Source organism: Myiozetetes cayanensis, unplaced genomic scaffold (assembly GCF_022539395.1).
Source record: "Myiozetetes cayanensis isolate MyiCay16 unplaced genomic scaffold, myiCay2020 scf15, whole genome shotgun sequence".
Taxonomy (NCBI): Eukaryota; Metazoa; Chordata; class Aves; order Passeriformes; family Tyrannidae; genus Myiozetetes; species Myiozetetes cayanensis.
In genome coordinates this window covers 10,613,649-10,639,596 of record NW_026087159.1, presented here as the reverse complement: position 1 = coordinate 10,639,596, position 25,948 = coordinate 10,613,649, and the positions used below count along the sequence as shown (strand labels likewise).

Below are 25,948 nucleotides of genomic sequence, written 5' to 3'. Positions count from 1 at the left end.
AAACAACAATAATAAATTCAAACACTAAGCCAGAATGAGATGCTTCTACTTTTTTGTTTTGTGGAAAATGGGATTTTGGTTTCATTGTGACACAACCAAATGAGGGTTTCAAAACAGCAAAATTTCCCGAGGAAGGGAAATTTTGAGTTGTGCTATGTGAAATACTTGAGTCATGTTAGTGTGTAAATCACTGTAAAACACAGAAAGAAACTCCACCCCACTGCAACCCAAACTGGCACAGCAATGAGAGCAGAGGATCAGTACTAGCCCACAGTCAAACTGAAAATCTTGCCACAGAAAGTTCGTGATTCTGGAGAAAACAGTTCACCATAGGTTGGACTATCTTTATAATGCTGTAGTGAAAAAGTACTTATTTAAATACTTTACTGTATTATCAGAGGGATTTTGCCACAGAGTAGCTCTATAGTGGGAAAAATTAGGAGAGAATGAAGGCAGCCAAGTGGTCCATTATGTCTTCTCAGAAGACAAAACAGTGAATCATTTATGACTACTTTGATCAGCAAAACCACTGGGTTTAGAGCTTAGCTATAAATACATTTTTTAATGTGGTCGTTGATCTACTATTTAATGTTGGTTCATTAAAAGATGAGGTTGCCCAAGATCTGTATCCATTACCCTCAAAGGACAAGTGTTGAGGACTTGTAGATAGGTGCTGCTTATTGACTTTCATACCTTGCATAAATATCGTGGCCACTTGTCTATGACTCAGTCAGGACAGGCTGTGCTGCTCAAAACTCTCCACAAGTGTCAAGCGAGTGAAATTCCCAAATCAGTATTTTATATATTGAAACATAAACAGAAATGCAAGTTTTATAAAAGCACGGGGCTTGCATGGTAGTTTCTGCACTGACAGGTTACTTTCAATAATCACCTAAATTTTCATGCAGTGTAACTATTGCTTCGCACCAAAAGGGAAGGAACTGGACTGGGCTCCATTGCCAGAATGGCACTGCGAGTTTCTGCCACTAGAGTGTGTCAAGGCATGTGTGAGGAACAAACCTCCTCACACACTGTCCCTCAGTTCAAACTAGAACCAGAGCGCTGGACAAAGACAATTACCTTGAACGTACCATTTTTCTGATTTACCGCTCGGGTGCTAGATATTTGTCTAAAGGATTATACTGCTAAGGAAAGGTCTCGGCTCGTTAGTCTGCTGTGCACCAGGATTTTCATATGGATACTGAACAACACAGGCATCCAGAAACAGTGCAGCCAATTTTTAAGATCCCTCACACTGTGACTATGTTTTCAGCTCAATGTCAACGAAATATCCCTTCCAGGCTAAGACTCTTACTTTGATGCAGTACAATAACCCTGTTATTTTGTATTGAAAAGTCAGCACAGCCAGTCAATGTATGTAAATCTGTCCCTCCCTGCTGCTCTCTGCTGGATGTGTGCAGTTGCAGTAAAATTTGGGGGGGGGGGGGAACCCCCTCACACCTATAAAAAACCTGCTGAAAATCTGAAAATATACTGAAAATCTGTGCTGAGAATAGAGATGTTCCGGTGTATTAAAAAAATCAGTTTGAAGAGAAACTATAAAAGCCCCTCTCTTTGATAGTAAAAAAAAGAAATCAGAACAGTTAAAATTAGAAAAGCGTAGGCATAAAGCATTGCCAGTATCAAACAGAGTATGTTGAAATGTACACATTTGGAAATGCTAAAAATCAGGATCTGCCTCCATACTTTTCTGAATCAAGGCTTGTCCCCTTCTCCATCTGTAAAACTGCACTGACAGTGCTCCTTTTCTCTCTCTTTTTGCTCATTTTTGTCTCTTCAGATTGCAAACTCTTATTAGCTGTTTTGAAAATACAGAGGCTCACCCTTAGTAATAGTTTTTCACTGTCCACAATGTCACCTGTTTGCTGAAGATTTTAGCTACTGGACCAACCCTAATAACTTTTTGTTAAAATACATTAAAACTCAACCCAAACCAAACACAACCAAACAACTCCTGTATGAGAGCACAGGAATCCTACACACAAATCTGTAGTCACACACATGCTCAAGTGATGTTCTGAATGGAGACACGTAGCACTTGATTTAATTTTCTACTTTACTTCTCTCAGGGAAGGTCTGCTAAGCCTTTCTTGGAAATTGTAGCAGCTTTCTGAGCTTCCAAAGGTGTCTTTTGCTCAAGGTATGCTGAGCTAAGGGTACGACAGGCAGGTATCCCACAATCCCAGCAGAACTAAGAGATCCTGCTTTCCACAGGCAGCCTGCTGAAATCCCAACCGTGTTAAAATATTTCCTTTAAAAACTAGGAAAATGTTTCATTTTTCCTTTTATTTCAGGTGAAACTATTTTAATTCAAGCTAACCTCAAAAATGGTCCCAGTCCTTTCAAACCTCTCTTATTTTAGGAATTTAAAAATCATTCAAAAATTTTGTCCATCTCTATTCATAAAGTCGAGCAACATTTTGGCCTTACAATCTTGGGAAAGGAAATACTCAAGAGCCTTTCTAAAATAGCTATTTCCCACCACTGTGTCCCCAGCTGATATTCCCTGTATCCTCCAGCAGTAACAGCTCTGCCCTCACCGTGGCAGAGCCCCTCATTAAACATTTTCTAGAATTAGAGTGTGAAGGCTGGAGAGTGAACTTGCTGCTTTTATAGAGGGAAGAACACCCAGGAGAAGGTATTTAAATGATGTCCTGAGGCAGAATGAAGTTGATTTATGTCAGGGATTATTTTTATCTCTCCAGTCAACTCCAAGTTATGCGGCGGGGTGTGCAGAGGCGCAGCCGCTCGGTACCAGCCCCCGAGAGCGCTGGGAACGCAGCGAGCTGAGCAGCAAGCTGTGCCCTCCTGCAGCCCTCGGCACGCCCTGCGGGAAGGGCTTTCCCGGCAGAATTCCCAGAGCCCGGCTCAGCTGGGCACCACCACAGTTTGCAGGGCTCCGGCAGCACAAACCAGACCTCACTTGCAGGTTGGCTCAGGAATTCCGGGGCCTGTTGGGTTTGGCTCCTGCGTCTACCACGCCACTCTGGTCCCGGAATACTGATGGGAAAATGGGATGGTTTATGATGGATGCCATGCCCCGTTCTTCAGGCACACGCTGCCTCTGAACATCTCTAATCTGTGCTGAGATAGGGTTAGTTGAGCCATGGACCCCTGGGATCCTTCTCCCTTCTGGCACAAGAGCAAATATCCATGACTGAGTCCTCAATCCCAAGCGCACAACCTTTCAGAGAGCCTTGGATAAACCAACCAGTTATCTCTGCAGAATAACAACGAGGAAAACAAAGCCAAACCCTGCAACTGGGAAATGACCTCTGAAAGACGAATGGCTATTTCCTCAAGTTTGTTTTTTTTTTTTTTTCCTCTGGAAAAGGTGGTATATTTACTGAGTTTTTAACATGTAGAAAGAAGCAAGTATGAAGTTGCCTGAAAGCACACTATCTAAACCATCAAACCTCTGCATTTAATTTTCATGGGTAGAGAAAGAAAAATCAGTAAAATATGGAATAAATAAATTCTGGCTTTTAGAATAAAAAAAATAGAGTAAATGTTTCCAAGTAGCCTGCTAAAATAAATTACTTGGATTTTAAAATTCTCTTCCAGTGTTTGAAATTAAAACATTGCACCACATTTCCAGCGCTTGCAAGCAAGAACAAATTCATTATGAACTAACATAAAACTGTATTTTCCTGTACCACTGGTGAACGTGCAGTGATGTGCAAGGTCATAAATAAGAAATTTAAATGCATTTGTATGTTAATAAATGTAATGATGTATATAGCTGAATTTCAATCATCTAGGGAATGTAACTGCTAAATTACAGAAGGTGAGGAACTAATTGGATTCTCTACATCGTTTCTGTTGGCTGTGATGGCACATTGTGCATTCCCTAGCACTGAGAAAGGACAACACTGTGGACAAGGAAGGAGTTCCATCCAGAGGCCATCAAGTAGCTTGAACTTTACGATATGCAGCTTTTTATCTTTTTTCTTCTTTTAAATTTTCAAAGTAAAAATACCACCTGTTTTAAGAGACCTCCCCATCCATTGAAAGCAGAAACAACTGAGGATCAGCAAGATATGTTATAAAGAAAAGGATAATTATCAAAACAGCAGCTAAAAGGAATAGTTTAGAGCTACTCACATACTTTAATCTCTTTAAAATTTCAAACGGCCCATCTTCACAAGAGCTGAGAAGTGATTTTACATTATTTAATACAGTGTAGAGGTGCAGTGGATATATATGTTTTCCTAATGAACCTCTCTTGTTCTTGACATTTTGAAATAAAGCAGCAAAAAGCACTGGGATATAAGATGGGGTAATGCAAAATTAAAAAATAAATTAAAAAATTCTGTACATGCTTTCTGCTAAATACACAGCATACGTATTACACTCACAAGCTTTATTCCTTTCTTGGCATGAATGTTTATGGCAACATCACTTGAAAGTAGAACAGAAAGATTATAGCATATTACAGATGTAATACATATAAATAGAGTTCTGCCAACTCAAATCCTAAAATTTGTTTATGTCCTATATCACATTTGGTTATCTTTTTTCTTGTTATGAGAAGAATCTCATATCATTCCTATGGGATAATAACATCTAATAAGATCAGATGAAATTTGCACAGCAGTTTGCAAGAAACAGAACTATTTTTTAATCTCCCTTTTACATAAACAAAGCTGATAATAGCAAACCTTCTGGTGAATAAATTATTAGCAATTACACTTAATTTGGGTACTGCATGCTATCAGAGCACTTCAGCAGTAGACAAATGCAGTCTGAGAGAGGTTTGTTCTCTAGGAGTAAAATAAGAGGCTGAGGTCACTTTAAACAAATGTTTGAAATGCAGTGTGTCATTAGTATTTCAATCACTGCCAATTGCCTTTACTCACTATAATTATTGTTTCATAAGATTTAGAACCAACATGTTTTGCTATCTGCTGCAAGACAACTTACCACAAATTAAGGTGATTCAGATTGAGACTTGTTTTATTGTAAGCATATTCTGAAGCTTGGACTTTAATCCTTATAAATTATTCAAATCTCCTCACAACTGTACCTGCTTCCTTTAAAAAATAAAGCAAATCTTGTATGAATTTGCCCTTCTTTCTCAGAGATGGCTGTCCCTCTGATTCTCTTAGTCAGGACTCGCCCATTCCCACTATCAAATAATTTCTACCACTTTTCCTTTCCTAATTTTTAAAAAAGAATCTTAGTGTTCTGAGTTTTCTGATTTTGTCAGAAGTCTCTAATTTCCAGATTTCTACAAGCTTTATGTAATGAATTCCCCCTTTCCACAGAAGGCTGATGCAAGTGGCCACTCCTATTTCACCAAGCAAATTATGAGCAAACACTGGAATAATTTACTTGCAAAGTAATGCTTTGGTAATGAACAGAAACCTGCCTGGTGATGTTTCTCATGATAGTTTTCTGCACAGTGATGTTGGATAGGGACCAGCAGTGGCCTTGTGAGGGAATGCATGGGTGGAACGCTCGTGACGTGGCATTGACTTGGGTGATTTATCCAACATTTTAGAGCAGACATCTTCTGATGTCTTAACTTCAAAGGGGTTATAGTAAAGTAATGCCATCAGATTTTCATAAGTAAAAAGTACATACATTTTTCCTTGTCATCAGTTGGAGAGCTATCACAGCATTTCTCTCATTGTGCCCTTGTTTATAATAACAATTACCTCAAATATTGACAACCATAGATACATTGTAATATTCAATGGTGTATAAACAAAGAACTATCTTTTGGACAGATGTTAAATGTTTTAAAATAGAAACTTCAAAACTTTTGGAAGTAATGAATTCACAGTGTATCAGCTTTGAGAAAAACAAAACAAAACAAAACAAAACAAAACAAAACAGAACCTCCAAACTTGATTTTATCTTCCAAGGGGAAAAAGGTGCATGTAGCACAATTAGCATGCATGACTATTATCATCTCCTTAGTCTTGGAATCTGTGAATCCAAGAGCCCTCACTTCACACATCACAGATAGAACAGGTTTCCTGCACTGTCCTCATGGGACACATAAGAATCGAAACTCTGCCTTAAGGCAATAATTGTAATCAAACCACACACTTCACCCAGTAATCCACAGGCCTAAGGAAGGAGATAATTTACCTGATGCACAATTAGTTTCCCTGATACACATTTAGTTTTTATCTGTTGGATTTAGGTTTGAAGCATCAGCTCAGCCTTTGCTGTCTGGATATTCATCCAAACTCTACCCACCCAGATCAAGTCAGAAGTTAAATCAGATAGTGCCAACAGACTTTTAAAATTAAAAGCAATGTAATTCAGCAGTGTATAAATCATATTCTTTCATTGGCAACTATGCAACTCACAAAGCTCATCTGGTGATTCTTGTTCCAAAGCAGAAAGACATCATTTGATCTTCATTTAACAGTTTCTCAAATAATTCCACAAACATTGTATAGTACAAGTGGCTTTTCTGACATTTTGATAAATTTTTCCCTAGTAGTGACAACTAAATAATTGGACTTGAAAGGTATGCAATTCTGTTACAGAATTCTGTTTTGGTTAATATATTTCTAGTCTCCATGACCTTTTTCGTGACTATATAGCACCTCCCTCACATGACAACATGACAACACTGTTGATGGCAACAGAGCTGTGTTAGAGCCTGGGCTGCTGCTGTGGAGAAGGGAACTTGGGAAAACCTACTAACAGTGTGACTTTAAAATCTACATGTGCATGAGGCCTTTCACACATCTCCTTACCTCTATACTGGGAAAAGGAATACAGAAGTAACATGGCATTATTTCTCTATTCCTTGGATAACCAAGGAGGGCTACCTATGGGGTCAGGATGTATATAGAAAATAACAATCTTCTTCCCTCCATCTCCATCAAGGCTATCAACATCTATGTAAGATTTGGGGACACAAGAATTTTGCCCCTGTTCAGTGCTGACAGCATTTAGAACAGTCTTAATTTGATTTACTCCTGATCCCTTCTCTGTTTATGTCCTTGGTGCAGGTAGTTCAAAGAACAGGATTTTACTCATCTCCCTTCTCCTCCACTGCAAGTGCTCTGTGCTGTTCTCAGAACTTTGTTCTCAGCATCTCTTACTTCTCTCTCTGCCTGGCAGACAAGGCAACCTCTGGGACCCCTGTGCTAGCAGTGTCATCACAGGGCAGAGGTTCAATTCATGCAAGAGCTGCCTCCTGCCTGGCTGAGAGCAGTATGCTAATGTGACAGCTTGGCAAGTATTTGAGAATGTCACTTCTAGCAAAATAACTGTCCTCAGTGGTATTTGTCATCTATACAACCACATATCTATCAACAAAAAAACCCCTACAAAATTCAACTCTAATATATATTTCAAATGAGATGCCCACAGGCACTTAGAACATGAGTACATGTCAGTAGCCATATGTGCTGTAATCCTGCTCTTTATACATAGACCCAGCATAATCCTTTCATGCACCATGTATCTAATCTGCATTCTCTGCTTTGGAAGCAAGATTAATCTCAAAATTTCAGAATTAATTCAAAGGCATTAAATAGCATACAAATCTTCATTACTTTGGCTACCAAGCAGTTAAAGAATTAGGTGAATGACCAAATTATTTGTGCTACCATTTCATTTCAGGCCCTTCAGAGCCCTGCAGCTGAACTGTAACCGGGTATTTAGTGCAGAATTGTATCTTTTGGGGGAATGTGTTATTTTTAAATGCTTAATAATTATGAATTCATTTGCCATTCTTTTTATAAGCCAGGGATCATAATGAACTCATCTGTTATTCATGTGAATGTCAAATGTGTTCCCACGGGATTTTTATTCTAATTCACTATTAGTTAGTGGACTCATAAAATAAAATGTTATCCATTTTTTACTCTGAACATGTGATGTGCTTGGTAATTGTTCATCAAAGGGCAAATGTAATATTTTTCTTTGATAACTTTTCAGTTCTGATTTAACCAGTTTAAAGAACAAGGTTTAGAGTAAGGGCACCTTTAGAAACAGAAGTAGATTTGATAAGCTGTGAGTCTTCCATTTAAAATGCAATTAATTATCATAAGCTAGTATTTAAAAATGTGGCTGTATTATACTATAAGCATACATGCTTGAACTACAGTGATCTAACATAACAAGACAAACTATATCCCAATATATAACATTTTTTTTAAAGATAGTTCAGTGAAAGACTTATTTCAGTATTCATGAGGTGACCACAACAGTTTTCAGGCAGCTGTTCTATTGCAATTGAAAAGTTAGAGGTGAGAGACTTACAGGTCACTGCAGGACTTGAATGTGATGACACTGGGCAGTGGGACTTTGACCTGTGAAAACAAACACAAAGTGGGCAATAGAAAAACAGAAAATTCAGACAATGTGATGATTTTTTTTTTAGAGAGTTAAATACATGGGATTATTTATTAAATTATTTTCAAATTTCTTCTAAATCCCTGATCTAAACTGGATGTTAGCTGTAAGGACCTAACCCATGAAAGGATAGCCCTGAAATAATTCAGCAGTGTCTCCTTAGGTCTGACGTGCTGTGCTTGGGTTCTCTGCAATGTCACGAGGTAGTCCCAGTCTTGACATGCTCTTTAGAAATGCCAACCAAAATGAATGAATTATTGCAGAGATGCATTTAAAAAGGAGATGGTAACAAAGCCAGAATCCCATTTATAACTGGAGCCACTGGATTAATATATTTATAGATTTACTTACACAAGCAGGGAAGTTCTTTTTTTCATTTGAAGCATCAATGTTATTAGAGTTAAGGATGGAAATAGGAATTTCCTCAAATCAAATGTAAAGTGTTTAAATCAAAACATGTTACCCCTGTGCAATCTCTGGCAGCCAGTAGGTTATTAGAATATCAACCATGAAGAAACCACTGAGAAAAACAAACATGCAAACCAAAGCTCAGATGTGAGCTCACAGGTATTTCTAGATGTTAAGGACTGTAACTTCACCTTTTATACAATTAGCAGGAAAACATCATAAGGAACAGTGTTTCCTGAATGTCATGACTCAGTTCACAATTGAAGAAATACTACTTATTTTACTCTTTAAAGTACATTAAAATAATGATCACATTAAAAACAAAAGGTCTGCTTTTACTTGCGATAATGGCAGACTGAGTTATGGATAATGTGAAAAAAGGAACATCAGAAATAGTGAATGAAAGGAAGAGTGCACAAGAGGAGTAATAACTGCTAGGCCAAGAACTGGTGAACCTTTGCTGAGGCTTTCATGTTTATCAGCTGCTTTTTATTCAAAATGAATATAATGTGCTTATTTTATACATTAAACAACTGTGACAGAAATTATCACCCCCAGCAGGCAGCCTGAAGGCCCTTCCCTAGAGCGAGAATACAAACGTGGGAGATAAGCAGAATGAGAAGACATAAAGTTTGGTTTAATGAAATTTGTGTGGGCTGGATGTGATCTATATAAATATCACTTTCCTTGAAAGCAGAGGATAGCTCAGGAGACCTGGGAACTGACAAATCATTCATCAATTTACAAGGGAACCTACAGGTTTAAAAGGCCGGGGTTTGAACTCATCATTCTGTAACAGTGAAATTCTATTGACCTCATTGGAGTGATTTGATTTATACAGGTCTGAAAGGAGAACTGACTTGTGCAATAGAAAGTGCATTAGAAACTACTATATTGGAGAACAGGAATTCTACCAAATGGAAGCAGTAAAATTAATGAATGATATTATTCAGAAACTTGCAGCAGTCGGGGTTCAGGCTTGCCGGTCTCTTTTCCTACCACACTCAAAAAAGAATTTGCAGGGCTGAGTATGTGAAAGCAGAGGGGGGTGAGGGTGAGAGGTGACTCCAAAGTACTGTGAGCATCAGCCCTGCTGGGGCTGCACGCACAAACTGCCAGTGATGAAAGCAACAACTGCAATGAGAAGGGTTTTACTGCAGCCCTGCTGGCTTTTTGCCACCGAGGGTAACACCTGCTATTAACTAACATTCTATTTATACCTCAAGTCTCTTTTAAGACAATGTATTTAGTGCTTTTAGCAGTCACAAATTGATATGCTGAAGGGCCAGCACCTTTATGGCAAAAAAAAGGCATTTCTCAACTTTCTCTTTGTGCAGAAAAAGAGAAAGAGAAGTGCACCAAGGTGACAGAAATGATGATTTTATTAAACCAGTCACAGAAAGGAGGATCAAGATTTCATTCAGGGTGACATGTACAGATCAGAAGCACTGGAAGATATAAAGTTAAGTAATTTGGGCATGGAGTATAAAGAATGCTGATACTTCTAGAGAAAAAGAAAAAAAAATACAGTCAATAAATAGCAATATTGTTACAACACTGAAGAAGGAGAAATACTTATGAGTGCCATGCATATTTTTAGAAGCTGCAATAGTCTAGTGTAGCTAACAAACATTCTTTCAAAGCAATAGCCAAAGTATTTCATTAGGTGAGAGTAAAACCTTCCAATATCAAGTGATTAGATGTTCCCACCTGGAACAGTGGCAGCAGTTCTTGGCCATCTTAAGATTCACAGATTCTATTATAGAAGTTAGAATGGGAAAGGGCAAGCAGAAGGATTCACAGAGCTTTTACTGCTCACAAAGATTAAAGAAAAAAGTTCTTCAGTCTCTGGAGAAAAGAACAGTATATCTCATTTCTCTGAAAGGAACAGAGATGACAGGCAGCTTCAGTGCTATCTGAGCAGTGCAAAATAGCAGAGCCAGGGAGCATGAACCTGAACTGAGAACTGGCCATTAGAAGAATGGAGGTGGAATTCCTTCACACCAAAAGCTAGATAATATGTGCAAAAGGATAGCAAAAGCAGCAGCCAGAAGAAATCAAATTATTTCACAAGAAAATTAAATAACATCTGAAAAAGGAAGCTCAAACATCAAAAGGTATGCCTGTTGTCTTCCTTGCACGGAAGCACTTCTGTCACCCTTATCAATTAACATTGTTAACAATCAGTTAGTATCATTAATTCTTTTCTGAAATTTTTTTCTCCTTGCGTTAACTAAATTTATAGGAAAGTTTTTGATGTTTTTATATGAGATATTAAATCGAGTGTGGGCCACTTGGGATGGTCAAAGGTCTAGTGCAATTCTTAGGAATAGACAGGCCTGTAATTGTGATGTCCTGACCAGATTTTAATTCTTAGCAAAAAATCAGCATGCATTCCATCCTCCTAATTCACTCATTCATTTGAAAATTAATGATTACATTTTCTTCCTAATACACCTCAATTTCTGTGTCGTATTTGACTGTTGCCAGGGTTCATTAGGGGTGTCTGTATGACTGCACTGGAGACACTCATATATTTTTCTAATTAACTTAAAACACTTCAAGCTCTGGCTCTTCAGAGGTGAGAAATGCTATTAATACATATTGCTCTACAGTGGTGGAAAATATTTTGTGAAGGAGACCAACCACAAACAGCTAAGTCAAAAAATATGTCCTAAGGCTTATTATTAATGTATCAGCTAGTATAAATCACTGGAGCTCCACTGACCTCAATGAAGCCATGGTGAATTTATACTGAGAATACAGCTATGTAAGCCACATCTTCTTTTATCACTGTACAATGGAAAAATACATTCAAAAAGGATAGGATATTGCATTAACATAATATCTGAGGAGTATTCCAGATCACAGAATTAACTGAAAAGAATTCCATTAAAAACCTACTACAACTCTCACCTTTCATTTATTCCAAGTGCTTTGAACCTCAGGTTTTTAATTTAATAACTTTTCTGATTCCACTGACACAATTAATGTTTTTCTCTCTAGTTCAAAAACTGTCCAGTCCTAGATTATTTACTTTGATAAATAACATTTTAGAATGTGTGGTGATTTTTTGCTTTTCTTGTTTGTTTGCTTTGGGAGGTTCATTTAGTGAGAGCTTTTATTTGATTGTTTGGTTTGGGTGTTTTGGTGAGGTTTTTTTAACAAACTAATGCCCAGTTTTGCAGTGCAACAGGACCAAACCCTAAATTTGTGTAAGAGTGAAAAATGTCTGTAAAACAATATTAATTTTAAAATAACACAGATTGGACTCACAGTATGGTAAAATTATAACACAGCTCACAATATGAAACAGGGCCAGGATTCCAGTAACACAACATGTGAGGACCTTTTGTCTGCTGGCTGGTATCACATCCTGAGATGATTTTTGTACAAGATTTTTTAGAAGAGACTTCAATAGGGGTTTGATATATGGAACAATAGCAGGATATGGCCTCTAACTGGTAGGAACAATTGCTGTTCTCAGATATGTGCAAGTTAACTTTCATTAACTTTATTGGATTTTGTGCACATTTCTGGCCTAGATTCAGTGCTGCATCTAATTTCTCCTGGGGACAGCTGAGACAGGGAGTGTACTGAAGAACAGTAACTACTCTGTCTAAGCAGAATATACCAAGGAAAACTCACATGAGTCTCAAGGGTGTGATAGAACAGTTTGGGAATAATGTGAGAAAGCAATACAGGCAAACCCACTTTCTTCCCAGCTCCACTCATAATGCCTTGTAGGCTGCAGGGCAAGGGAAGAGTTGCCTGGACTGGCTCCACAATGGGTGGAAACTCCTCAGACCAAAGGAATTTTCAGCATGTAAATCTTTCAGTTTTATGGCAGGCCCATCCAAAAAAACTCTTATTATGGGAAGATACAAAGACAGAATTTAACCTTTGCATTTTGGAATATGTAAGTACAGACTCTTTTCTAGAATAATAACTAACTCCATAGACTTGCTGTTTACATTGCTCAAGTTCTGAAGTTGTTGAGGGTTTTTTTTATAAAACTATTTGTGGTATAATGTTTTCTTTAGTTCTAAGAAAGTAGAATATTAGATGTTTCCCTTTCTTTCATTGCCTGGCTCTGGTTTTTCTACAGTCTCAAGCATAAACTAATTCCCTTCCTGTCCAAGGCCCTTTATTTTTCCTCAACTGGTTTTCTTCACCTATTATTTAAAATTCAAACACTTCTGTTATTTATGACAGTTTCCACATAAATATGTGCAATATTGCTTTAGGCTCCATCTTCTAATTTTTCGGTAGCATTGTTTAAACTGCCCAAGGCCATTAATTCACAATTTTGTGTAGCCACTCCAACAGGCCAACACAGACTTTTGTGCAGCCCTCCGATAAACCAGACTGGAGAACTGATTTGGCTCAAAAATAATTGAGGGAAAAGAGTGTTTTCCAACTTGATCTTCTGCCTCACATCTGCACAAACAGCTGCATGAACACAACAGAACGGGTGGGGCAGGAAGGAGAACAATTAGCTGAGGTAGAGCTGCTTAAACCAACATTACTGGTCCTGCAGAAATGCACATGGAACCAGAGCCTAAATGTGCTATTTTAAGTACCCTTTTAAATCCCTCACCTGTCACAGTGCCTATTAAAAGAATTGGTACTAATAAGGCAAGGATTATATCACTCCTGCTTACTGATGGAGCCCAATTTTGGATCATTGTTTCCTTGTTCTGGTTGATTTGTCTTTTAAGTAGATTGAAGGATACTGAGAACATAAATCACCTTTTAGGCCACTTGAGAACAATCTGACTTCTGCTACAGTCAGTGCAAATTTGACCTCGGATTCAAAAGGAATTGGATCGTGTCTGTCAGGATATCATCTCCCCCAGATACCAGTCATTCTGATTTTCTTGTTTAAGAAGGGCAATCCTTCAGAGCAGGTTCGGATCGCTGAGAAATATCTTTCTACAAACAACTCTGTTTTCCTTAGAATAATTTCTTTGACAGCTCTTTTCGAGAATAATGGTTGTGATTTTTAATTAAAACGTTAATTTTAATCTCTTCCTTGTAATAAGCGACAATACTGAAATCACTGGGGCTTTAGAACATGAGGTGAGCAATAGTGCTAAACAGCTGGAGTCATAAAGGAGAGCTACATCACACCTCAATTAAACTGACCTAATTGCAGTCCCATTCTGACTCTGCTTGTACTGCTGAAGAGTTTGATTTTATATGGAATTCACTCAGTATATTTGACTGCATGTGAGGCACAACCAACAAGTCATCAACCAACAGAAGAGAATGTGCCAAAGTTAGCAAAGTATTGAAGTACTGTGTACATTGAGAAACTGAACATATTCAGGGTTCCTTGTAAACAGAAAGGTAAAGGCACTCAAGACTTGCAAAGGGCCAATGAAACACAAGCTGCAGTGAACTGAAACAATCTTATCCAAAGAATAAATGCTCCTTCAAATATGAATGGAAAATTTTCATTGAGCTATGAAAAATGGTTTGTGAGTCTGCAGTTCTCTCCACTTCAAGATATTTGTTAACACAACTGTGTCTTTCTGACTCCACTAATTTCCACAGTTGGGTTTGTATGTTTATTGTTGTCTTTACAGAGAGATTTGGTATGCTTGGCACTGTATTGAGGTAAAATAGGAGCACAACTATAGGCAAACACAACAAAGAACATCTGCAAGAGTTGAAAAAGGTGTTTTTAAAAGATAAGTAATATATGTAGTTTAGCCTTTCATTCAAGGACCATCACAATACAATATTTGATCAAAAAGTTATGCCTATGCATTATCAATAATCTTGATATTGCATAAGGATTATCAGTCCTAGATCTGAGACTTACACTGAACCTTTCAAATATCTGTCCCTGTGGAGTGAACAATTTATATTTGTGTCTGTATCACAAGCTTTTGCAATTACTTCATATTTTTACAAATATTAGTGTTAAATAATGCAGGATGTTAAAAAAATTAGAAAAAGACAGAATTCAATACCTGGAGAAACTATTTTCCCAAAAGCAACTGAAGGTGTCACTGCTAACTGATTTTAAACAAATGAATCTCTAAGGAGAAAACACTGCCTTTGTTTTGAAAGAAACTTGTAAGTTGTTTGAGAGAGGGGAAACTGGGTTCCTTTCACAAGTATTCTCCAGCCCCAAACATAAACATTACACTTAAAACTGGAAAAGACTGCTTCACATCATCTGATTCTTCTCCTTTCTGCTTGCTGTATTCCCTGCAGCTGTTTCACCTCAGGCTATGATTCACAGTCAAAGCAAGAGGAGTTTAGGCCAGGATTTGGACAGAAACCCTCAAAGGGCTTTTTAACCCATTAGTATTAGCACTCTAGGAATTGGGGATTTTCTCTTCAAATCCATAATTTAAGATCCAGTCAAAATTAAGATCATGAGGATACTGGATAAACCATTTCCAACAAGAAATGTAAAACTGAGCCTTTAAGTAGTCTGTGACTGAAAACTTTTTCTATACTGTACTCTAGCTTGGGTAACGGCTGTGTCTCTCTAAACTTGGGATATTATTTTAACTCGATGTGGCAGTCCTTGCCCCTTGTCTTCCTTGATACTGTAGTGTTGCTATTCTATGTTAAACAGCTGTTACATCCCATGCCAGAGATGGCTGCATAACACTGACGGGTGAGGTGTTATTTTCTAAATATACACATAGAGACAGATTTTGAAGGACTTTACGGCTCTTTGCAAGCCTCTCCGTAAATTCAGATATATCTATATGTGAGGCTAATGCAAAACAGTAATGTAAAACACATTTCCCCTGCCACCCTTGTAGCTTGATAAGCTTAATTTTAGATGTCTGGAGGACAGCAGGAACTCACATCCTTTTTCCTCTGGCCTTCCTTTCCCTAGAGGTCTCTCCCGGGCTGCAGGCACCCAGGGCCACGCTCTCACCGGGTCAGGGCTGCTGGCTCTCAGCTGCTATTTATTGCTTGTGAAGTAATTGCCAATGCTGTAATTAAAAAAACATATATATATATATATATGAAATATAATATATACATAAAGCCTGTGGCTTTTAGCCATCACGATTGCATGTTTAATAGGTGCATCCAAGCACTCTCTGCAGGCTCCCAGCCTGGCGGCTCCAACACGGCCCCCCCCTCTTCCCCAGAGAAAGGCATCTCAGGTCACTTGAATTATTTAGCGAGGTGTTTTTAACCATCTCAAGGGCTTTGCTCCTGCCGTGCGGCGCCTGCAGAGCTCGGGTTTGTGGGTTTATTTTTTTTTTATTATTTTTTTTTTTTAGCACGCGAGGTGGAGTTGCTCCACTTCCCTGGCAGAAGGAGGAGATAAAGCGCGGAGGGAAGGGAAGGGGGGGAAGGCGAGAGGGGCGGCTCGGCGTGTGGAGGGGAGGGGAAAGGCCGCCACACCTGCGGGCCGCGCTGCCCCCTCCACCCCGGCCTTGCCCGCCGGGGCCGCTCACCGGGTCTCTCTAACGCAGCTCTCTCTGTCTCTCCTCCCCACCCTCCTGTCCCTCCCGCTCCTCATTCATCGCTCCCTCTCCCGCCCCCTCCCCGTGCAGGCGGAGCGGGCGCGGCAGGAGGCGGAGCGGGCCGCCGCACGTCCCCCGGCCGGCCGGCCGGCCCCCCCGCCATGGGTCGGAAGCGCTGCGTGGGGGGAGACGGCTCCAAGATGGCGGCGGGTTGCTGCGGGGTGAAGAAGCAGAAACTCTCCAGCTCCCCTCCCTCGGGCTCGGCCGGCCCGGGCGGTGGCGGCGGCGGCTCCCACTGCGGCGGGGCGGCTGCGGCGGGGGGCGAGCCGGGGCGCTGCCCCGCCGGGGGCCCCGCCTGAACGGCCTCGGGGGCTGGCGGGGCGCCGCCGGCTGCGCCCTGTCCCCGCCGCTGCCGCCCAGCTGCGGCGGGGGCCCCGCCGGCCTCTCCCCGCCGTCCGCCTCGCTGCTCGCCTCCCCCGGCTCCGGCGGGCCCGGCTGCAGGAAGATGGTGGTGTCGGCCGAGATGTGCTGCTTCTGCTTCGATGTGCTCTACTGTCACCTGTACGGATACCAGCCCCCGCGGAGCCCCCGCTTCACCAACGACCCATAGTGAGTATCGCCGCGACCGCCCGCGTGGGCGCCTCGTGCGCGCCCGTCCCGCCCGGCTCCCCCCCGGCCGGGCGCCCTCCCTTCCCTTCCTCCCTCCCCGCCGGCTCCCGCCTCCCGCCCGGCACCTTCCCCGCTGCCGCCGCCCGGCCGCTGTCCTCGCCTGGCCCCGCGCCTGTCCCGCGGCCCGGCCCGCGGGCGCCCCCGCTCCCCGGAGCCGCGCTGCCCTCCCGCGCCCGGCTCGCCGCGGGGAGCGCCGCGCTGCCCGCCCGCTCCGTGACCCCTGACCGGCCCCTCTCGGCCCGGCGCGCTGGTGGCATCTCCCCGCCGTGATCCCTGACCCGGCAGCGCCCTGCTCCGAGCAGCCGCCTTTGTGCCGCGCTCCGGGCTCCGCGGCCGCCTCCGGCCACCGCTCCGCGCTCCTGGGCTCTGTTCAGTAGCGCCCGAGTTGCCCGCTCCCCGCCTGTTTCACCAGTAGTCCTTACTGGGACCCCTTCACTAGTCAGCTTTTCGCTGTCCATGTGTTCTGCATGAGTGCGGGCCTCTCCTTCACCAGTGCTGGATGGTGAGTACACTGTCAGAGCCCTGTCGTGCGAATCCCGGATTTGTGAGCACTGGTGTACCTGTACATTCCCTGTGCCAGGCACTCGTAAAGGCTACTTTGGTCTCAAACTGTGCAGAGTCCTTGCTTTGTAGCGACTCCTGAAGATCACCCAGTGTTAGACATCCCGAGTCCCCGAGTAATCCACCACATCAAATTCCCGGAGTTTTGAACAGATCACATAAACACCTGTTACTCCCATCCTCCCTCTGCCTCCCAAGCTTCCTTGCAAGAGTGTCCATCAAGGGCCTGTTTCATTCCCATCCCTGGCCACTCTTGTTCAGTGTTTGTTGCCCCACCGCCTTCGGAGGTGACCCGCCAGGATGGCAGTGCCCGGCATGTCAGCACCTGCAGCTGCCTGCGCCGGGGAGCCGGGCGTGCTGCTGCAGACGGAGCTCAGACACTCCAGGGAGCAACTTCTCTCTGACGGGAAGTTACTTCCTCTCAGCTGGGATGAGTTATTGAGTCGCTGCATGTTCCGAGTCCGTTTGAGTGCAAAGTTAACCTAAGGGGTTGTGGAAATTGAGTTTCCACTGTTTTACTTTGCTTTTAAATGGGATGGAGCTCATGTGGTGCGTTTCCAAGCTCCAGCTGAGACTCGAGTGCATTGGTCCACCAAAGTGCATGTCACTTCTTTCCTCTTATGTATAGCATGACTACTGAGTCTGTGAGAACCTGTGCTTTATCGGTAATTTATGAATACGATGTTTTGTGTATGTCCTAGACCCTCGTGCACCCTCACCAATGCAAATGGTTATCATGTAGTCTGTGTTTCATTGATGAGATGTAGTGTATGCTTCTTGGTGTTTAAAAATGTGATGTATTAATGATCTTATTTGTAGTCCTTGCTGTTCTAACATCCAGGATCTATACATCTCTTGCATACTTTCAGCTGCTGTCATGACAACCCAGCTCTGTGGATTCCTACTTAACCTGCCACCCCAGCAAGTCTTCCCTATATGCTCTTCATAACTCCTATGTGATTTCATCAGAGTACCAATAATGAAAGGAGGGCAGGGAGACTCCACTGTGAGTTTCTTTACCCAGGTCTTTTGCAAATCCATGTCTGTCCTTTTGTAGATACCAACTGTTTAGGAACTGCTGCTCTGAGTAGCCATTTTGCTGTGCATTGTCCTGTGTCTGTTCTTCATCCCAGACCACTATAGGTTGCAACATCAGCTTTGTGCCGTTTCACTCTTTCGTTGCTGTAAGAGAGTTGAATTCTGTCTGTGTCCCTCTGTAACAATATTATTTTGATGTTATGTTGTTTATTTATATTGCAGAATGTTTAGTTGAACAGATTAGTGCCACTGTCTCTGTTTTATTAGTGGAGAAAACTGAGGCAGGGGTGAAGATCTCAACACAGAAATGCTTTCCATTAAGTACTTTTAGTGCTCTTAGTAAGCAATAGATCACTTTTTTTTCCTCCCACTTCTTACTTTAACAAGAACACAATAGCAAATCAAGTAAAATTGTTTGAATTTTTCTGAAACTCATATGTGTGCTTACGTGTTCTTAAGATTTAGTTTCTAGGCTTGATGAGAAGTTGCTGCATCAATGGACTTGTGAAAATGGCACTGCCATTTAAAATTAGTAATGTCATTTCTGCCTATTCCCATGCCTGTGCCAGCATGCACTGTTGATCTGATGATAATTTTGTATTTTTCCCTGGTTACTTTTCAGAGTTTGGTTCTCTCTTGATCGTTGCGTGGCTTCACAAACACTTGTGCCCGCACAAGTGTGAGGTGGGAATAAGCAGACAGATGGCAGAACTGCTGCTTTCAGCAGCCTTGTGAGCTGATTATGTTTGTGCAGTTGAGGAAGCAACTTTGAAAAAGTTGTTCAGTATTGCATGTGAAATTCTGGGTCAGTGAATAAATTGCTCCTGCGAGGTGTTCAGAGGCAGCATGGTTTCCAGCATTCACAAGATTTGCAGGCAGTCTTATCGGTAACTGGGTAGCTCACACAGATAGGATGTTGACTTTGAAGCTGAGCTTCATCCTGTACAGCAAAAAAAACCTGAATGAGAACTGGCATCTTTTAGTGAATGTGTGTTGTAACTTTCTGCCTTGAATGCTTTTGGAGGTTTTGCCCATAGACTGAAACATCTGTTCCAAGAGTAGTAGTCTAAAATAAGAGGTTGTGTGTGAATTTTAGAATTTTTTTTTTAATTACATTAATTACAGGGAGGATGAAAGACCTGTGAGCGGGTATCCTGACACAAACATGACTCATGTTCCTCGCAGGTCTTTGAACAATGAAACTGGGCACGATCAAAGAAAAGCAGGTGGCTGAATCACTTGGACAAGGGGTTCTGGCGTGTTGTCTTTAGAACAAAACCTGCTTGTGACACCTCCAGGTTTTTCAAACTTTTTGGTGCCAAGATGAGGACAGCGTCAGGGCAGGAAATCCAAGGCAGTTATTAGGAACAAGTGCAGATGCCTGTTTTGAGAGGGTGCAGGTTTTGGATTTAGGACAGCCCATACATGGATGAAATCGTTGGCATTTTCCTATCCCTGCAGTTCCTAAAGCACAGAGAGAACGGGGTGTTGGTCGCGGGTATTGCGAGGGAGCTCTTGGGTTGGAGAGGGTGACTCATGGAGTCAAAAGAAGATAGCTGGAAGATACTGAATCTCTCCAGCAGTGTTTTGGCGAGAGTAGGCTCAGCAAGTCCTTCCAGCCATGGGCTTTCTCTCCTCTTATAGGCTCCATTGATCTGTTGACATTTTATTCTGTCACTCTTTAATTGAAGAACTTTCTCCTGCCTCTAATTTCACTTTGAGTTGCTCTCTAGGGCAACTTCTTCTCCCTTCTTCACGGGGTATGTTCTGAAGGGCATATGCTTTGCTTCTACCAGTTGATGGCTCTCAAACTACCTGTGCCAATGGGATGAAGAAATTATCCTGGAGGTGTGGACACGGATAGAAAATTTGAAAATTGCTGATTCAGACAAAGTTTCATTCAGACACTGTTTGATGAGTAAAGTTACTGAACACTGCAGTTGTTCAGGAGCAGATTTTCTAGAAGTATCCATAGAAATTAATTGTAAGAGGAAGAGTTGTAAAAACATTTTAGCCTGCTCATTTAGGGAGAAGGAAAACTGAGGAGCCTGTTTTTCCTGTGTTTCTTACCTTTCTGACAAGTAACTTGCATATCTTTATTTGCTTTCTGGTTTGGTCTTGTGCAATATACCCCGTGCCACCATGAGCAGTGGAAACAATATCATGTCCTGCCTTCCACTGTGGAGGCTGAGAAGGACTGCCCCCAGTGTGAAGGGGCTCACTGCTGTTTTTCTTCTGGTAGGACAGTGAGTGGAAGTGCAAGAAAGTTGTGACAAGATGGGAAGGGTAAGTGTGTGAAGAAGAGTTCAGTTGAAGCTGTGCTGTGGGGAATGAGAACTTTTTTCTTAAAGAGTCTCACATCTCTGCTCCCTCCTTTGGCACACAGAAATCACCTGTGTGAGTTTTTGATCCTGCACGGTGTCTGCCTCAAGCTCTTCAGCTTGCCTGCTGTAATGTCAACAGCTTTGTGGGGAAGACATTGCCTAGCAATCCAGCAGGCTCTTTTGCCAGTAGTTTGCTTTTTATAGTCCCTTCCTGAAGGTTGCCTGCTAGTGAACAGGATTAATTTATTGGTGACCACCTGTACTTGATACAATTTGGAAGGGGAGTCCTTTGTTCCACTCCTGTCATCTGGCACTTGGCAGCCAAGAACAAGAGTTTGCAGCTGGAATGGCTCATGTGGCCTGTGCCCTGCTCCCCATCTGGCTGAGCAGCTCTTGGGAAAGATGTTTACCATTAGTGCCTTACATCAAATGCCTGGATGATGGCTTGCTCATAGCCCTCTGGTCTGGCAGGGGGATGTGCCAGAGGCATGAGGTGGTGTCTGTGGCTGGCCTGCATTCCTGGGCTGGATTTGGTGCTCTAAGCAAGTTGACAGCCCTGTGCACGTGTGAAAGCGTTGCTGGCTACCACGTTCTTTGCCACAGGAGTAATCTGCATAGCTTGACCATCTTCTGTGATTGAAGACCTCTGGATTAAAGTGTTTTCTAGGTGATAACCAGTTTTCTTAAAGATCTAGCTTGGAAATTTACCTGTTCCTTTCTTTGTTGATGACTTGTACTATTTTGCAGCAACTGTTCGTTTGGCTGCTGTGATCAGTCCCTGACCTTTGTATTTAATTGCGTTTGCAGGTCTGAGATCTGTTCATTTACATAATCTGGAAGGATATGGGGTAGCAGTTCTACACTAGCTTAATATTTTGTTCCTGAAGTTTGGAAACATTTCAATTCAGTCCAGTTTAAAAATATAGCTAGCCAGTCTTGTGCCTGTTAGTTTTCACACTCTCAAAGCAAGTTGTGATTCTGCTCAAAGTGAGTGGAACTTGACCCTGTAGTAAAGAAACGGTTCTAGGGTTTGTTACTGGCCATCCAGTATTTTTCCTTACTTACTGTGTCTTGATAATATGTTGGTACTAGTGGTAGTGAATTGCTGGTAGTTTAGATAGTTTAGATAGGAATAGCTTAAAATCTTCCTGTCCAGCCCCAAAGCTGATTTTTTTTCCACAATGTTAATTGTCTGATCCTTTATTTTAAGCACTGAAGAAAGATTAGGCTTCTCTGTAGATGTGTACATATTCTAACATGGACATGTAAATAAAAGTGTTATGGCTTGCAGTTGATAGGATTTCATGCTTTCTCAATTTCTTGTTTCTTGGCTGCTGCCCGACTTCCTGTTTTAGTCTCTACAACTTACTGTAATGTTTAAAGTTGGAACCTTGTGCTTGACTCCTTGCTTGCTTTACTGTATATTCTTTTACAAGCATTTTTGTGAAACTTTGCCTGGAAGCTTACCAAGCTATGAATTTCATATTGTCTTAAAAAACCCCAACAATATTCCCAACTTCCTCTGCAGTTCCTGCTCAGAGTTGAGCTGTACCTATTGACATTACTAGTCTTGATGGCAGAAGTTTGAAATCTTGTTGTTTCTCTGCAGGACTTGGTTGTGTGGCTGTGGAGACTTACACTGTTGTGTGGCAGACTCTGTGTGATAATTTGTATTTATTGTCACACTTGAACATTACACAACAGCTATAATGATTGCTTGGTCATGGCTAAAGATCAACACCAGTCACAAAACAAAAAAACACAGCAAGGAAACACACAGGGAAGTGTTCTTTCTGACTTTAGTCAGGATTTCATGTCTACATCATGTACATTTGTATAAACTTTAGTATTTTCTTCTGGCTTAACAGGGTCTTTACTGTTGAATGTTAAATGCTGGAATATGAAGTGGTTTTTTCAGAGTGGCATTCTGTGGTAGGCACTTTTAAAATACAGTGCAGTAGAAAATGTGTATTTTGGCTGCTGTTGGCAGTGCTCAGCAGGGAATTCCCAGCATATTTGAAAGCGGGACTGGTGAATGTGTCTTGGTGCAGCAGAGGGGGAAAAGGGATTAAGTTGCATAGCTTCAGAAAGAACTTGCCTTTGCCAGTATGTTCATCTTCTGATGTGACTGGAGAATGGAGAAAAAGGGGAATGGAGAAAATAATGCCATGGTAGACTCCAAATGAAGTTAACTGTAATTTGAGGGCTTTTTCCTTAATAAGCTTATTTTAGTTGTCTGTTCTTATGTCTAAATGAGGTAGTTGGTGTTAGTACAGGAGATCACATCACTGACAGACTGAAGGATGGGCGCTGGTTTGGTTTGTTCAGCTACAAGCAGTCACCACAAAGTTATAATAAATGCTCTGATTCTCTGCAGTGCTAGTTCTGCAGAAGGTAATTGTTCTCATCCCCCCTGTAGGGTGAGGAGGAGTCAGTAACCACCTCTCCTGTGCCATCAGTCTGGTCATTCATTTTTATTGCCTCCTTTGGTTTAGTTACATTCGTCTAGTTTGTCATATTTTCTTTTACTCTGTCTTGTCCTTTATCTTCCCAATGAAGATTTCCATGCAAAGTCAAATTTTGACATTGTTTTTGACATTTAACCTGTCTACCTGTGAGAAAAACATGTTTTGTGTCTAGATTTGGCTTACTTCACATGTACACTACCTTTAATATTCTTTGCTAGAAATTGTTGAGGGGTTAATGATTTAAGAATGCCAATATTTTGATTTGCTCAAAGAGTGTGCACTTCTGCCTCCTCTTTAGCTGTGAGTTGAATGATGTTGTCTCTTAGGACACTTTTATAATTGTAATGTTACCTAGAATTGAACACTAAACTGAGAAATTTAATGTTGGCATTTTTTTGTTGTTGACAATTAAGAGGTAACCAGGAAACAAGTTTGGAACCCTGCTACCTCATTTGGCTTAGTTTACAGATCTAGACTGTGAGCACTCAATGAACGAAATATATTTATCTAGTCCATAGTTTTTGGTTCTCCAAGACTCCTGCCATAATTAGTGGAGCAAGCTCAGAATGCCAATCTGTCTGTTTTTACATTAAGTACTTGTTTAGAGTTAACTGCAGGTTTTCCATAGCATCAAATTATTGTCTTCAGAAGTAGTGTTAGTTGTTTGAGCCATATACTGGTGAATTATGTGGCAAGAGTTTCCATGGAAGGCAGGAAATATGCAAATTATTTAAAAATAATAGTAGACTAATCAGAGTTTGGCCAATACAGAAACTGTTGCTAGGCTGGAGGCCAAAACAAGTCCAGTCAGGCCCTGACCCTCATTAGCAAAGCATTATGAAAATGCTTGACCTTTTTTTGATGTTTATGCTCCTATGGAGTGGGATATTATATTGGTACTCAGTTTAGCATTGCAAAGTTTACATTTAAATAACAGGATGGGGCAGCTCTGCTGTGGTAAATCAACACGTTCTCAAAAACACGTCCTTGATAACAAAGCCTGTTGGGGAGTGCAATAGCCCTCAAATGGAATGTGGCTGTTTAGTTGGTCCAGTGCTGCCTTTCCTTGCTGTTTGGCAGTGCTGTGGTATATACTGAGTGAGCCTAAAGCTGTGGTGGTTTTCAGTCCAGCACCGTAAACAACAGTCGGCATCTTTCCTGGGCTACTTGTGTAACCTTTCCAAAAGCCCTTCGTTTTCATAACTGGAGTGTCAGCAAAAGGGATCAGTGTAAAGGCTCCATTACTTAAGTGGGATACCTCCCTGCTTCATTGGCCAGAAACATATCTTTGGTGAGTGTTTGTTAGTTTTGGTTTGGTTTGGTTTGGTTTTTTGCATTTGTCACATGTCTTCAGCACTGCTGTCCCCTAACAGACTGTGTCTGGGCCTTACAGGATATGCCTTAAGTTTTTATAATCTGACTGGGCTTTTGAAAGCTTCCTGGAAGGCAGTGCTTGTTGTGAGTACTGTGGATATTGCTGTGCCACGCTGAGGATTGCAGCCAGGGTTATTAAAGTGCTAATTTCAGGAGAATGACATCTTACGGAATGCAGAGCGGCTCCGTGGAGTTGTGGCAAGGTCACTGGGACAGCAGCCACGTAGAGATCTGTGCGTCTTCCCAGAGCACTTGTCCTTCTGTCTTACAAAGAGCGAGTTCTCATGATCCTTAATGGTAGATAAAATGTCACTTTATGGCTTTCTTTCCCATTAGCTTGAACTCTGGGGCATTTTTGGCAAGGTTGGGCCTTGCCAGAAAGGGCTGTAGTTAATTGTAGTAGATGAGCCATAGGCATAAAACACTTCCCCTGTTTTCCATGTGGCACTTCGTACAGAGATAGCAATTGTGTGGGTGAAGCTTAAGAGTTCATGAGTTTCAGGTGTATAAAAAGGTATGTGATCCTCCACTGATGGATAGCATTGTGGGCCAACTAAGTAAATCTGGTTGCTTCCAGCCCCTTTTTCCAGGAGAGTAAAAGAATATAAGGATTGGCTGCCCCACCCAATTTTTCTTAGTAAATGAGTACAAGGATAAGTTCAGCTGCCAGTGATTGGCAAGTTTGCAAGGCAGTTTTTTTCTGTATAAATAAACATACTAAAAGATTGACTTTTTGGGAAGATGGTGTGCTAGATAGACATCCCTTGTAAGCTTTGTAAGGAGGAAAAAACATTTCTGTAGTCCTCAGTACCTTGACTGCCACATTAAGCAGGCAGTGCAAGTGTTGCACCAACCTCCTCTAAGCAGTGTTTCTGCAGAGAGAGTGCTGGAGGCAGGTTGAAAAACCCACAGAAAAGGTATAGTGGAGGAAGAAGCCCTCTTCAAAGAGTGCTGCAGTGCCTGAAGGGAGGTGAGTAGTTGCAAATGAAGTGTCTCTTAAGCAGGAGGGGAACAAAGCCTCAGCAAGGCATTGGCCCAGAAGAAAAACTGCAAGCCAAGCAATAGAAGGCAGGTTCTTTCTGTGCAGTGTTGTACAAGCACTTACCCAAACTCTGAAGAAGCAAATGAGCATCCAAATGGAAATGTAAAACCAGTCCCTAATAAGATGCTGATAGAATGTGGATTTGTAGTAATTAGACTCACTCTTCCTTAAGAAATAGGGGCAGGGTTCTGGGTCTGGTTCTGTTCAACTAAAACTGATGAGGTAGAGAAGAGGCACACATGGCAGAAATCAGAAGTCTTATGT

The 25,948-nt window shown here is 41.6% G+C and overlaps 1 protein-coding gene across 1 annotated transcript in view; it reads left to right on the top strand.

The window, feature by feature from the left end:
* Window positions 1-25,948, top strand: part of AMMECR1 (AMMECR nuclear protein 1) — a 93,996-nt gene that overhangs the window by 8,319 nt on the left and 59,729 nt on the right. Inside the window, 2 exon segments of the mRNA XM_050310569.1 lie at window positions 16,299-16,556; window positions 16,559-16,817. Of these exon segments, the coding sequence (XP_050166526.1) occupies window positions 16,370-16,556; window positions 16,559-16,817 (446 nt within the window). The 5' untranslated portion in view covers window positions 16,299-16,369.